The sequence below is a fragment of the Lagopus muta genome, chromosome 5 (assembly GCF_023343835.1).
Source record: "Lagopus muta isolate bLagMut1 chromosome 5, bLagMut1 primary, whole genome shotgun sequence".
In the NCBI taxonomy this organism is placed as follows: Eukaryota; Metazoa; Chordata; class Aves; order Galliformes; family Phasianidae; genus Lagopus; species Lagopus muta.
In genome coordinates, this window is record NC_064437.1 from 38,439,044 (window position 1) to 38,454,168 (window position 15,125).

At 41.9% G+C, this 15,125-nt stretch overlaps 1 protein-coding gene and 1 long non-coding RNA gene across 24 annotated transcripts in view; one reads left to right on the forward strand and one right to left on the reverse strand.

Annotated features, from left to right (window-relative positions):
- ANK3 (ankyrin 3) overlaps positions 1-15,125 on the reverse strand; it is a 201,148-nt gene that overhangs the window by 65,185 nt on the left and 120,838 nt on the right. For 19 of the 23 annotated variants that reach the window (XM_048946937.1, XM_048946938.1, XM_048946930.1 and 16 more), the window contains 3 exons: positions 11,119-11,242; positions 8,141-8,243; positions 859-965 (listed from right to left, as the gene is read on the reverse strand). In XM_048946937.1, coding sequence (XP_048802894.1) covers positions 859-965; positions 8,141-8,243; positions 11,119-11,242 — 334 coding nt within the window. Of the gene's footprint in view, positions 1-858; positions 966-8,140; positions 8,244-9,380; positions 9,393-11,118; positions 11,243-12,656; positions 13,778-15,125 lie in introns of those variants that run through there. The other 4 variants (XM_048946932.1, XM_048946939.1, XM_048946931.1 and 1 more) reach the window with 3 other exon arrangements.
- On the forward strand, positions 11,249-14,533 carry LOC125694159 (uncharacterized). The gene is made up of 3 exons (XR_007377438.1): positions 11,249-12,020; positions 13,770-14,348; positions 14,426-14,533. It is a non-coding gene; the product is annotated as an uncharacterized LOC125694159 (long non-coding RNA).

Below are 15,125 nucleotides of genomic sequence, written 5' to 3' on the forward strand. Positions count from 1 at the left end.
ATTAAGACCTCGAACCCCACCCAATGCATAGTTCCATTCAGCTCAAGCAGGTGTTTATGCTTATTGTGGGCCTGTGGCTTTAGGTCTGTGGGACTTATTGTTACCTTGGAACTGAAATTGTTTGGTTTGTGCTGGAGACATTTTCATTTTAAGAATGCAATTAGTCACAAAGTGGGGAAGTAAATTAAAAAGATATGAAACCTTATGCCCTGATCCTGAAAATTATACAATCAAGATTTATAGAGGACAATCTTATATGCAATATTATATTCAGCTACATATTTATTTGTAAATTTTTATAACGTGCATTCCAAAATTACTCCTGTTGCATTTAATCAGGTTTGTGTGCTACTGCCAAGAAGCACTGTCAGCACAGTAATGATTCTTGTATAAATGACTGAAGTCAAACCATGTATTTTGGAGAACAGACAGGAGTATAGAGACATATATAAAACATGAAATTAAAGCCCCTCATTCTTCCTGTAAGAAAGAACAAAAGGCATTAACGCTATGACTTCATGCTTCAAATAATTTAATATAATTCAAACAAAATCACCTTACAACACTTGAAAGCATAAGCAACAGAAAAAGCAAAACATGACTATTAAAGAGAAGCCTGTGAGATTACCACGTTTTTTGGCATTCAGAAAATAAATGCAGACGCAATGTTCTGGTTTGATAAGCAACAATTTAGCCTGACTCCTGTTATTAAGCACCCACGTTGAAGCCAGTGTGAATTTTGCCACTGGCTTCAACTGGAGCAAGAACAGGCATGTCATCAGCCATCACAGAACACCATATTCTTCATCTAATACATTTCCACATTTAAACATAAAGGAAATCTGCTAAATGACCTACCCAGAATGGATGGGACTTGAAACAAGGTTAACATTGTCCAAGGTGTCTGCAGCCCAGCTGTAGTGTCTGAGAGAATCAGAATCAAACTCCCTCTGAAACGTCAGGTGCTTAAAAAACAAACAAAAAAACAAACGTAAGATGTAAAACACTTGTCTTAAATACAAGCTTATTAATATAATTCCCTTACATTTAGATCCGTCCCCTTTCCTATAGCCAGTATCCTAGGTGTTGAATTACTAGAAATTCCTGAATAGAAATATGGAACCCAGAGAGAAATTTATCTCATGTCTTCAAACCTCTTTTCAAAATTTCTTTTGCTAGCTCTCACCGGTTCCTTCAGTTACATGTACACCTCTCTTCAATCTGTATTTACACACACAAAGTTAAAGAAGACTGAAAAAATACTACAGTTTGTACTACAATCATATGCTATATAAACAGGCAGCATATTATTCCCACACAGAAAATGCCACTGCCCAGATCCTTACTCGAGCACAACTTCTATCCGTACAATCAACATGGGCACTATCTGGGAGTGCCACCATCCCTACTCATCTGTATAAAAATAGTCATAACTCTGTGTAGCCCTGGCACACTAGTGCTCTAATTAAACTGTCTCATCTGACCGACACCGAGGCTTAGTTTGGTTCTGACTACTGCCTGTAGACATGAGCGCACGCAGGCTTCGCATGTCCTGCAACAAGGTCTCACTCTGTAAATCTTCTGTATAGCAAAGCCATTTGTGGCAAATATATATATATTTTTGTCTTCTTTTTGTCATCCCCCCCCTTCTTTTTTTCCCCTAGGAAATTAAATAAATCACATCTGTAAGTACTGTTAGATTATATTTCCAGGGCAATATGAAACCATTTATGCAACCACCATTAGAAGTTACACAAATAAAACTAAGTCAAGATACTGCCATGCAACACACAGACCATCCTCCACCAAGATGGTGTTAAAAACATCAGTGTATCCTCCAGGCAGGTTGTTTTCTGGTGACAGATAACTACAGGCTGAGTTCTCCACTTTCTTTCTCAATACTGTGAAGACTAAAACCTCATGGGCCATTTTCAAATTAAATTCCATGACTACCACTCAAACCTGAGCCAAACACAAACACACACCTCTGCAGAGAGGAGTTTTATAACTTTCATTTTTTAAAATTTTTGTTAATGTACTGGCATACAGAGGTATTGTAAGCATATTAGTTTGAATGGAAATGCCAGCATTAGTAGTAAATCTATAAAGCCAGTCATAAAAATCCCGAGATACTTCTGTTCAGAAACTTCCACAAGAAAAGCAAACAGACACTGATCTGTTGTTGGTCAGAACCTGCAACATTCCTGTTACTTCTTGGAGACCTCATTGGGGCCTTCCAATATTTGAAGGGAGCATACAAATAGGAGGGGGAACAACTGTTTACGAGAGTGGGTGGACAGTGATAGGACAAGGGGGAATGGTTTTAAACTGAGACAGGGGAGATTTAGGTTAGATATTAGAAGGAAGTTTTTCCATACAGAGAGTGGTGACACGCTGGAATAGGTTGCCCAAGGAGATTGCAGATGCCCCATGCCTGGAGGCATTCAAGGCCAGGCTGGACGCGGCTCCGGGCAGCCAGGTCTGACGGTTGGCAACCCTGCCTGTGGCAAGGAGGTTGAAACTAGATGATCATTGTGGTCCTTTTCAATCCAGGCCATTCTATGATTCTATGATACTCTGGGGTTTGATACTCTTTGGACATTTCCTGCAATTAAATAAGCACCCCAGGCTTACTCCCACAACTGACAAGATTATAATTTACTGCTAATTAGTAGTAATATCTGCAGGGGACAGCTTCACTTTATCATCTGTCCAACACTATAGCACACGTTTTCAATGCCTCCTTCTTTTGCTACCTTAAGCTCTTTTATTAGGATCTTCTACCAGTCTTTGTACTGTGAGATATGCACTTGAGGCCTGATGGTTCAATCACAGACAACAGTAACAGGCAAACACACTGCTAAGTGTGGCACACATTGACCACAAAATACACCAAGAGATGTAACAGATAAAATTAATGCCATTTAAAAACAATGGTGATTAAACAAGGGCACTGAATTTAATTAGCACTACTTTGAAAAATGTGTTATAATTCAGTTTAATGAAGACAGTTTTATAACTCCTTCCAGTAGAATACATGGGACTCTTCCACATGCCTTGAAGAACCTGTGGTTTAGACACAAAAACTGCCACTGTGGATTTCTGTTGTTCCAAGTCACCTAACTTTGTAAGAGCTCATACCAAATACACAACTACTTTCTGACTCCAGAGATGTTGGGATCCGGATGTGGTATCAGAAATTGTAAATATTTAGATAAACATAAATAAAAAATAGCACACCACATAGATTTTGTAAGACATGCATTAAAAAGGAGGAAAAAACAATTTAGTGTTTGTCATTCTGATGTCCACTGAGCTATAACTGTCCCTGCACTGAGGTCCAGGCATGCAAAAAAATACAGAAAACACAGGATTGCATTTGCTGTAACAGATGAAAAATGTCAAAAGTTCGTGAGCACTGTAGAGCCATATGATTTTCAAAGAAATACCACCTCTCTAAAACAATCTAATCCAGACAGAGATGCTGCTATCCCCACCTAAGTTGCCGTAAGTTTACTTGCATGTACACATAGGGCTCTTTGCTGTATTCCTACAGGGTCTGAACATGAGGTGAACTTCTTTGGTGCATTCCTTTCCGACAGAGTGCATTCGAGTAAATCTTTGGGGCATATTTACAGCCAGCAAAAGCACAAAAACTGCAGCCAATAATTTTGGCAGAGAAACAGACTAATAAAAGCTAATGGCTGGACAAACACATCTTACACACAGCACACATCTGCTGATCTCATTCCGTTGACCTGCTGAGGTGTTGGATTTTCCAGGCAGGCAAAGAAATCTCCCAGTGCAAACTGCAGTATGTATGAGCAGTCCAGAAGACAGTACATCATCTGTGATACTGAACTGCAAGATTTGTCCCGGGTTTGGTCAGGGCAAAGCATTCCCTACTTGGACTGAGGGAGATTAAATATGCATTGGTAGGGGGTGTGCTGTTGTCAGATGCAAACGCGTGTACTAAAATGCTGACAGTTCTGTTGTCAAGGATCCTGCTGGTTGCATAACCAAATATCCAGGCTGCGTAATATCAGAGTTCAGCAAATGGAAGAATTTATGCTTCCTCCCAGATGAATTTATCCAGACAGAAGAGATTCAGCAAGCTGCTATGCAATGGACAGCCTGATTCATCGTGCCTGTGGCTGATGTAAATTATTCCATGGAGAATGTCGCTCAGATTTGGTCTGAGTTACAGTATCCATGGTAACGCACTAGGACACACAAATTTTAACTTTGCTCTAGCCAGGTTATGAGGCACAGTATGGCCTGGACTCAGCTTTCCCTGTTGAAAAGAATCAGCAATAAAGAACCAAGTTCAAACAACGAAGATTGTCTTGACTTCTTTGGCAGTTCTTAGAAAATCCTCTCAAACACCCAACCTCTCATGATAGCAGCCAATATCAGCAAAAAACTGTCTTAAATCTTCCTCACGTGACCCTTTTTAGACTTCCAAGTCTCCCAGTGGTCTGGTGAAGAAGTGGTCATGGGACCTTCTGATTCCACCTTAGCAGCAATTTGACAGTTGTCCATCTTTAATATCCTTTTATTTCTGGTAATATTAATTCCCTTTATCCTGAGAGCTGCTGTAATTAACTGTACATGCTTTACAACAGAAGAGAAGCCATTTATACAAATAGGTAATGGCTTGTTACTTCTTCTAAGCTATGTAATACCCCTCATATCCCGTATGAGCTTCCAGCTGGTCTTTTAAGATAAGGTTTTGACCCACTGTGAACTTTGTTCCTATGACTTTCATAGATGGAACATGATTCTTCTTCTTCCTTTTCACTGTGAAAGCAGAGATTACTTGGAAACCCAGTAATGTGCAAAAGGAGGGATGGGAAGAACAAAGGCAGGAGTATTCTCCCTCTCCCAGATGCACTTTTCCCATTTCAGCTGAAGCACCATAAATTTTACCCAACTTCCCTTTGATATGTTTAGGTTGACAACTTTCTTGAAGAACAAGAAAATTCCCAAGGACAAACTTATTTTTTTGTCAAGACTTCAAGGCTGGCAAAAGCCATAGCATAAAAAATGTTAACAGTGTCCCCTTTCTCAAGAAGATAATTCATTGTTTTATTGTTGTTTGTTTTCAGGGGAATCGTGTTACAAACCTCTTGAGAAAGCTCAGAACTAGGAATGACATTGTTCTCACCATTACCTTCACCATTTCCTGCTCTCCTGGATACAAGAAACTTGAAGCTTGTCTAAAAAATTAAGACTAACATAACATGCAAAATTAGACTGTTAAGACAGGCATCCAGTCTGACTTCATTTTGTATGACAGATTTGGACCGGAGTTGAAGTGCAATAATTGCACAACCACTGCTGGACAAAAACTAGAATTACAAAAATATGAAGATTAAAAATGCAAAGAAAACAGCCTGATCTCTACTGCTCAGCATTAATACTTTTAAGTGAAGAGGCACCATTGCAAGCAATTCTCCAGAAAGAATGGAGGTCCATAGCCATTTGTACAGAATATGACATTTGCTCTACGTTGATTTGCTGTATGCAATGAGGTGTTGCTGCAACCTCTCCATGCACAGAGAAGTCACTTTTCATTGTCAAGTTGTATTTTGTAATAAAAGCAGGTTAACAATACACACTTTGAACAATGTTCTTTAGGAGTTATTTGGCACAGTGTTTCTTGTAGGTCTTGTTATTTGATCAAATGCATCATAGCTGCCATCAATACCATCAACTTTTATGATAATCCCGAAAACAACCAGAATCCTAAAACAAAATGTGTTCTCAGACTGGAGGGAAGGCTTCCCTCTCCTATGTTATGTCTATCACATCAGGAAGATTTAATGAAGGCTTAGAAGAAAGAACTGTCAAAGGAATTTTAGGTTCTCACACCTGAAGTTCTATTACTGAGATAGCTGTTATTGATCAAGGTTATTGAAGGCTTACGGCACTTCATTTGGAAGTAACAATCTAATAATACACAAAGGCTAATGCCTCCTATTGTATTATGTTGGCCTACGACATCAGAGCGGATGTTGGTAGGATGGTAGTAGAGGCTGAACCTTCCCACCAATATTCTGTCACATTTTGTTGCTGTGTGACAGACGGCAGCAGAGAAACAGTCATTTGACATCAAAGCATGTATGTGGCGAGTGGTGCATTTCAGCAGTGGTGACAGCAGTGTGAAAGACAAGCCATATTCCAGATGACCATGCACAGCTGCCACATCACAAAATGAAGAGTGTCTCGGTCACCTCATGTGCACAGATCAGTGGATTACAACCAATGAGCTGCATACAGAGCTGCATATCACCTTCAACACATTGGAAATGATGGTGGCAAAGCTGGAATATTGCATAGCTTTTGTCAGGTGAGTCCCATGAATGTGAACAGAAAGAACAACATATGCAAGTTTGTCAGGACTTAGTCAACCAATATGAGTCTAAAGAGGGCAGCTGCCTGGACCACATCATTAACAGTGACAAGATGCAATGTCACCACTGCAAGCCATACTCAAAACAGGAATCCATAGACTGGCAACAGGTGAATTCCCCATTGAAGAAAAAGTTCAAGATGCAGCCCCCAGCGAGTAATGTTCACTGTCTTCTGCAATAGGAAAGAAATGATCCCTCTGGATGGATTTCCTGGAATCTGGACAAACCATCAACTCTGACCACTACACTGCAATACTAAGGCTGAGGGCTTGAACTTTCAGAGTCAGGCCAGAAAAAAAGACAATCTTTCTCTTGCAACAAGAGAATGCCAAGCCTCATCTCAGTTTGAAGACCGTGGAGCATATTGCCAATCTTGGCTAGACTATTCCATCAGACCCACCAAATAGTTCAGATTTGGTACCTTCTGACTTTCATCTACTTGGGTTCCATGAAAGCTGGGCTGCATGGGCAATATTTTAGCAATGATGTCATCACTGCAACTGTAAAACAGTGGCTCACCTCCACTGGTGCAGATTTTTATGAGCGCAGCACACACGCTCTTGTTCATCACTGGCAAACATGCATAGCTAATGGTGGTAACTATGTTGAAAAACAGTGTTTTGTAGCTGAGAATTTGCTCTATCAAATGAAAAACTGCTCTATCAAATAGTGTTATTGTGCTCTTTGTGGCTGTTGTAAGTTCCATGGAAATAAATAGGAGGCAGTACTTTTGGAGTGACTTATGTACCTTTCCTTGCTAAAGAGAGTAGAATTTATACCATGGCCAGAATACTAACAAAACTGTGTGCAAAAGCTGTAGTAGAACTGGACAATTTACACTACACTGGAACTAATACAAAAAAGATTTAAAAAGCTGGAGTCTCACCCCATGGACCCTTTCCCCTGTGAAAGTATTCATTCTATCTATAAAACCCTGTGCAGGAATACTTGCCACTGCTGAATGGAACCCCTGCAAAATTGATAGCAGAAAATCTGTTTTCCGTTACAATCCATCTAATGCTTCTCTAGGACATAACAGTTCCACTCCACAGTTCTTTAACTCCTAAGTAAAAACTCTTCTGTGGGTTTTATCCAGCTTCCTAGCAGATCTCTGGCTTCTGTGATGAAGAAACTCATGAGTAACTTAACTGGATTTAAAAGTCACAAGCAAGTCCACCAAAAGCTAAGGAGCTCACAAAACAAAGCATATAGCACCCTATCACCTCCAGCATTAGCTTTTCAAAATACTTTCCCACGCTGTAATCAGGTCAAAAGATTCTGTGCTTCTTTTATTAGTCATTGAATAAATGTTTGGAAGAGACACGAACTGGTTAGTGGATAATAGCTCAATCATTACAAGGCCAAATTTTTCCCAAGGGTGGAAAAACAAGGACAGTGGTTGGAGTCTTCTCCCTATGGGCAGAACTGGCAAGACCCAAACTCCTGGTCTCTACGGTGCTGACAACGGTTGTTTAGTGTAAAATACATTGCTCTCAGCTTAACAAAGCACTGAAAATACACGTAACATTAATCTCACAGATACTCTCACCAACACAAAATCAAAGCCACAATATGGCAAACCCATGATTTCTTTCTTGCAGCTCTTCTCCTTTTTCAACAGTCAAGAGTAGTCATAGTCACTGCAAGCACAACTGAGGGCTGCAGATTATCATCCCCTACAACCACAGAGCACAAACACCTGGTGCCAGAGAGGCAGCACATACCTGATCCTTTGCTGGTACCAGCAGCTCTTCAATCATCATGCTGTCTCGGGCATAAGAACTTCTGTTCAGCGTGTAGGACCTATCCGAACTGAAGGAGCGGAGGCTGTTGTATTTACCATTTATCATAGAAAGTGCAGATGACAATGAGATGAACAAAAAATAAAAATAAATTAATACATGCAACTTCCAGGGATAGATGGAAAAATATACATACTATATGAAATAAATACAAGGGAAAAATGGAGTAGTAAGTACTTAACTGTATTTAAATATTTACTTGCCTAAAATATACATAAACAAACTGAAACAGATGTTTACTGCTTAGGTAGCAATGCTATGGCTTAAGAATAAATCCAGAAAAGTGTATTTGAGTATTTAGATGAATTTTTGCAAATGCCTTCAAGCCCTAATCCTGCAACAAGACACATAAGGGCAGGTCCTAGTGGATCTGTGGGTAGTTTATAGTGCCTGCCCACACTGCTGAGTCAGGTTCAACTAAATGCAAGTTTTATGTGGTGGTGTTCTCTCTTTGTGGCTGAACCACTTTGACTTTGTTGTAAACACCCTAGTTAGTCACTTAGGAGAAGAAAAAAAAAAGAGAATTTTGAAATAAATTAAAAAATTATTTCTTAATGATTAAATACGGATTCCAATACTTGGGGGATTGTTTTGTGCGCGTTAGATTATTCAGAAATTAATGACTGCTCTGAATGTGTTGCAATTAAATCAATGTTGAAGCGTGTTACACTTAGCCCTGGAAGATACATTATGGTATGTGCTAAAAACATGCTGCAGGCCTAGACATGCTCACTACGTGACAAAAAATAAAGTAGTATAAAACGTGAATTAATAAAAAGCAACATCCAACAACATGTTACACCTTCAAACTAGCAACACTGTTCAGACTCAAAACTCTACAACTCATTTCATGCACTTGGTAGTTGTTAATAGAACTTTTCTAGTCCTTGGCAAACATTTTTCCTTGTGCTGGAAGCAGAACCAGGATTTTTATTACATTCTCTAGGCATACATTAAGCAAACTCTCACATGACAAAGGGTATAATGAAATCAAGTTACATTTGTTAGAACAACAAACGGATATTCTCTAAGGCTGAGCAAACTCTTCCCACCCTCTATCCCCTGCCCCAAAAGAAAAGCATGTCATTTTCTAATGCTGAATAAAATGAAGATGAGCAATGGCAGCAGCAGGAGGATGTAACACGATGCCATGCCTTCTTACCTGACTTTAGGACTAAAGCAATTTACAGTGGAAAAGAAACAGGAGAAATAGAAAGCAAAGAATCAGACGGGAAAAGCAAGATGTTATGGCTTGGATGGCTTATATATTTAATGTGTTTATTTCTTAATGTTACACTCAGAATCAGTAGTAAGGTATACTCTCAGAATACTTTTCACCGAACAAAAAAAAGCACTGTTGTTTATCTCCTCTGAGCATAACATGTGTGCAATGTAAAACATGAGTTACGCAGCAACAAATAATAATGGCACTGCTAAAATCAGAAGCATGGAAATATTAGGTTTCTCTCAAAGAAAACTCTCAGGTTTATCTAACAGACTTTGACCGTGAAATTCTGCTCTCCCATTTGCAGAGTGAGAATTTAGACCTCTGCATGAAGAGCAGCATAACGAGGAGGTGTCCTGTAAAGCAGAGCACCCAGCTCTGTATGCTGGCCTCACACTCTCCTCTATCCCTTACAAACTGACCACATCATATAGTGCTGTCTGATGACCTTGTTCATGCCAGCTCATGTTTAAAAGCAGCACATCAGCTTTGCTAATTAACTGTACAAAGACATCAGATTCTCCCTTCTGTTCTAGTTGATGAACATTTAAAAGCATTTTGGCATTCTCTGTGAATGTATTATCACAAAAATTCTTATTAACTTACCTAAAAATTGGAAATGAAGCAAAACATGGCTGGGTATTACTAAAGAGCAAATTTGCAAGGCATGCTTGCATTTCTAATGCAACCATAACAAACAAGATTTGAGGAGCAGACATCGAGGCTTTACCTTATGGGAGTTGCCATTCACTGTTAGACAATGAACTCACTTTTTAAAACAGATCTTTAAACTACAGTACAGGAAAAAGTCCTCAGGGCTCCAGCATATGAGGTTTAATTATTAGCTCCAGTACAATCCAACTGTCAGTAAACACACTGCAGATCCACAGCTATGGAATTAATCTGTCTTCACACAGCTTTACTTGTTTTGAGCAATGAACAGTGCAGGCTTTAGCAAGATTTAAAGAAGAAACCTACAACGTTGATCTACAAACATGTGAGTTTGAATCAACAGTAGTCAGACGTTATGTTAACTCTACAGTGTTTTATCCGGTTCAGGGAAACTTTGGCCTGCTTTATGCAACACGATCTGTTTCCAGTCACAAGAAATCTGACATCAGATTTAGGGTTCACCTCACCTTTCTACGAATTCTTGGACCAACTTTCTTTAATACTGACTATCTGTCTGCTTATTCACTGGCACCCTTAAAGAAATAAAAGCACCGAAACAGCAAAATGATTTAATTCAATTTTTCTGGCATTTACATTCTTTGGCTAAATCGGTCCATCAAGGAATACTCAAACGTAAGCACTAGTCTGAGGGTCAGCAGTGAGAAGAACTCAAATATCAGTGGTGGTGCTAGATCAGTTTCTAGACCAGTAGGAAACTCGCAGTGAGGAGAGGCCTGGAAGATGCTCAGAGAACAAGTAGATACCAGAAAAAATGAAGTTAGTTTTCTGTATCATTGCCATAAGAAGCCAACATGAACAAAGATTGTGAAATAAAACAGCAATGAACATATGCTTTAAAGGCACAGTATTACCATAACACGGAAATACACCCCGTCTGCTTCATTTCAAAATAGACTCTAGCTTTGAGTGAAAGAGAGTGCTTGGTTGGTAACAACTTGTAACTGTGGTGACACACAAACACAAGAAACAGCAAATACAATACCTGGCAGAGCGGGCTCCCAGGCTAAAGCCCATGTAGCCTTCAGCAGGCAAAGAATCATCGCCCAACTCTTTTAGATCCTGGGGTCCGAGATATTTGTCCGTGTCACCTGTCATTGCATCCTCACCTGCCAAAAGAAAAGCCAAGCTGAAATCAGCAGCTGCTTGTCTCATAAATGTTTGTGCACTTACTAATTTATAACACCCTCCTTGTGCTTGCCAGCAAGTAAGCAATCCCATCAAGCCTACTTTCCCTAAGGCTCCTCCTGTGCAGACTGTCAATTATCCACCCTCTGAATGGGCCTGAGAAAATCATTTTATTGGGGGCAAATATAAAAGGCAAATCTGCATGTTGACATAAAATCAATTTAGTTATACACAGGATGACTTTTGCCCAATTGCTTAAGCAAGCTAAAGGGATCTTCTGTACTTTGAACCATCCCACTCAGTTTTGCTTTCCTTACCAAAAGGCTGAGCTGACAAAGTTGGGTCTCTGACACTAAGAAACCAGCTGTGAAGGCTGCCCACTTGCCCATCAGTACGGAACTGTGCAGGAATGTGAACGGATGCAACTGAAGAGGCCTACCCTTCGCCCTTGGTATTTCTCAGTAACTTTTCTGAGTTTGAATACAAGAGGGAACTTCTATTTTTTTGTAATGACGCATTCCCCAGGCCCTGGCTCACGTTGCCCAGGTGAGAGGAGCACTGTACCCAGCCTCTGCCGGGCACAGCAAGACGTCCATCCGCGGGAGCAACACAAAGCCTTAACCCAGCAGGCCCTCCCAGCACGCCAGCATCAGGCAGCCCACATTCACATAAGCACCGCCACCAGCTGAGCTCAAACCGCCAGACACCAGGGTACGGGGCATCGGCTGAGAAGCAGATTCGTGTTTTAGAAAAACGGAGGTAAGGAAAGTTAAGTCTTGGGGGAGGAGGGCGGATGCCGCAAAGGGTTAATGGAGCAGCTCTCTCTCCCTGGGAGCATTTGCATACCATTACATCATGCAAAAACTACATTCTTGCACTGACACAGCAAGTCCAAAATATGCCTTCTGCGGTGGAAAGAGGTTTTCCCCGTTCCCTTTACAACACGGAGCAGTGAGCTTCCTGCAGCTCGTTATTTGCCTACGCTTGCACTCTCCCTTTGTTGTGAATGCATCTCAGGTGTGTACAATTGCCCAACAGACAACTTTCTCAGCGGGTTTACAAAACTCGGGCTCCGCAAGCCCAGTCCGTCCGCAAGCCCAGTCCGTCCCCAGTCCCATTCACGGCGCTACACGGCTTCCCATTCACTTCGCTCAGGAAACCACCGCGAGCGCTGCTTCAAACCAACAATCGGGTCTAAAAATACCCCTTCGGCCACTGCTCCGCGAACGGCAAACAAACACACCAACTTTCCCCTCCAACCCGACAACAACGCTTATTTTAAGCACGAGTTTCTAAGCTAAAGTAGTCAGCGCGTACCACAAAACATTACGAAAAACAAAAACGTAAACATAAGCATGAACGTTATAGATTAAATTAAACTTTAAAAGATCTTACTGTTTTGGAAAGCCATTTCCACAGCCTGGTCTATAAGGTTTTTCCCTGGTGTTTCCAAGAATTCCTATTAGTCCTATTAGTCCTTAAGCAGTGATTTAGAGTTAATCTCCAAACCAGCACCAGCAAACTAATCCCTGGGGGTCATATTCGCTTTCCACACAACAACCGAGATCTTCTTAACATCCTGATCTCTTCGTATGTATTTTACGACATGTGCATCTTTGTCCTCTCGATTCGGATCAAACTTCTTTCCAAGTATGAAACAAAACGAAAAGTAATGACTACAGTTTAAAAAAAAAAAAAAAATCCCTTTTTAATCACTCTGCAGACATCCCTTTAAAGCTTCTGCTGATTGGATTACAGCCTCCCTTGGCAAGCCCCTTGACTGGTGACATAAATGCAGGCACTCGAGCTATTTGTATGTAAATCGGGGTGCTGCGAGGGTGTAGTTTTGCTGTAATTCGATACCGGGGCCGAGCGGGAGCGCGGGGCGGTAGGGAAAGGCGCAGCGCTCCGCCCGCCCTCCCGGGGCCGCCTCCTGCGCCCGGGGCCGCGCCGCTCCGCATGTGCTCGGGGAGCGGCCGCCAGGTGAGAGCTGCTGCATGGAGAGCCTCCGGGGGCCGGGGCGAGAGAGGACTAGAGGCGGCTCTGAGCGGTGATAAACAGAGCGGTAACGTTTGGAAGCTCCCGCCCTTCCGACGTGCGGAGACGAACGCTGTGCCGCTGTCACGAAGCTCGAGTCTGCCAGTTGGACTGCAGAAGGCGTGAGGTGTTAGGGAGCTCTGCAGCCAGCTGGATGGCTCTGATGAAACGCTCATCAAAGGAAAAGCTGCAGCTAGGAGTGGTTGTTTCAAAGGATTCCACACGCTGTGGGGTGATCGTGGGAGGCTCCAGCGGAATGGGTGGTGCGCGGTTCAGCAGTCCCACTCCGGTTAGTTAGGTACTGCAGCCTAATCCCTCTCCTTTTGGGAGACGAGCATGGAGTGTTGCAGCACACTGTACTCCTGCACAGATGTCCCACAGACAAAGTGGGACATCAACACTGTTCAGTGTTGAGTGAGGCACTGATTAAAGAACAATGAAAAAAGAGAATATTGCATTGCTTTGTTGCAGTTGCTATCCTTCCTTTCTGCTTTCCTCCACCATCTGCTGTGCTGAAGCAAGGTGTTCCTGTAAACAGCGGGGAAACACGGCCATGGGCAGTCTAGGAATCCATTCAAAACCATGGACAAATGACAGCCACAGGTCAAAGCAAAGGTCCATCTGCCCAAGAACATCCTGCTCTGATGACAGGCAAACTTCACAGAAGAAGTGAAGAAGAGGACAAGGTTGGAAGTCCTCCAGGACATTTCTCTAGCCGGCAGCTGGTGCAAACACAGATTTTTCTGAGAGAGAGGTTGGTATTGTCACAAAAGGCTTTTTTTTTTTTTATCATTCCATTTACATTTGGAACCTTCATAGACTTCTTGCATTCTCCAAAGCAAGGATGTGTGCAGGGGTCCCACGCTGCAAGCAGCTCTTGCACTGAGAGCAGTCCCTTTCACTTAGGCTGAACCTACACCTCGCTGGTCTCACCTGTGCATCCTGTTTGTGGACTTCAGGGGACGCAGCAAGCAGCCCATTCACCACTCCCTTTGCCACCCACTGCCTCACACGTTCTAGCTCATCCCTCAAGATTTTCTTCTGTGATAGGTAATCCTACTCTCTTTACTGTCTTCTTCCCTAGAAGCTTTTCTGTATCTCTGATCACCTTTGTCATCTATTCCCAGGCTTTCCCCATTTTCCTGATTCCTCAGAGCCCGTTCATACAGCTGGGAACTGCGAAACTACAGCGCCTGAGCTCTTTTTAGAGGCCAGGGACAAACATGGCTCTCTGGCAGCAGGAGTGAAGGGATCATATGGCTTGTCCCAAGCTACATTTCATTATAGCTTGGGATCCAAACAGACATTTGTCATTGGCTTTGCTTTTGCCACTCCCTCATCACAGCCTGTCCAGAGCTGTCTGGTGGCAGAGCAGGACGCTTCTGGTTTTAGCCAAGGTTTTGGAGAAAAGCCAGGATCAAACCACTGAAACTTGTGCTGATCTGTATAAGTGTATCTAGATAGTCTCAGAAAACTTCTGAGTGTAAAAATATAATAAATTCATCCCTCCTAAAATCACTGGAACAGACTTTAATTCCTGAGAATGTCCTGACCTGTCTTAAAGGCGCTCATTTCCGTAACCCAGCACCTGCTCTGGGATCAGGCCCTGTGCCCTCACTTCCTCCTCGGGCACCTGCCTAATCTGCCAGAGATGGATTAGCATGATACTTACTCCTACAGAGAGAGGAATATCCATTAAATGGGTTTAAAACAGTGTCCTTATTTACACCAAAAAAGAGTTACCTACTGAAGACCAAATTAAAAAAAAAAAACAATTAAAGCTCAGCACCACACGTGCCTTCTAAATTTTCAACATTTAAACTATTG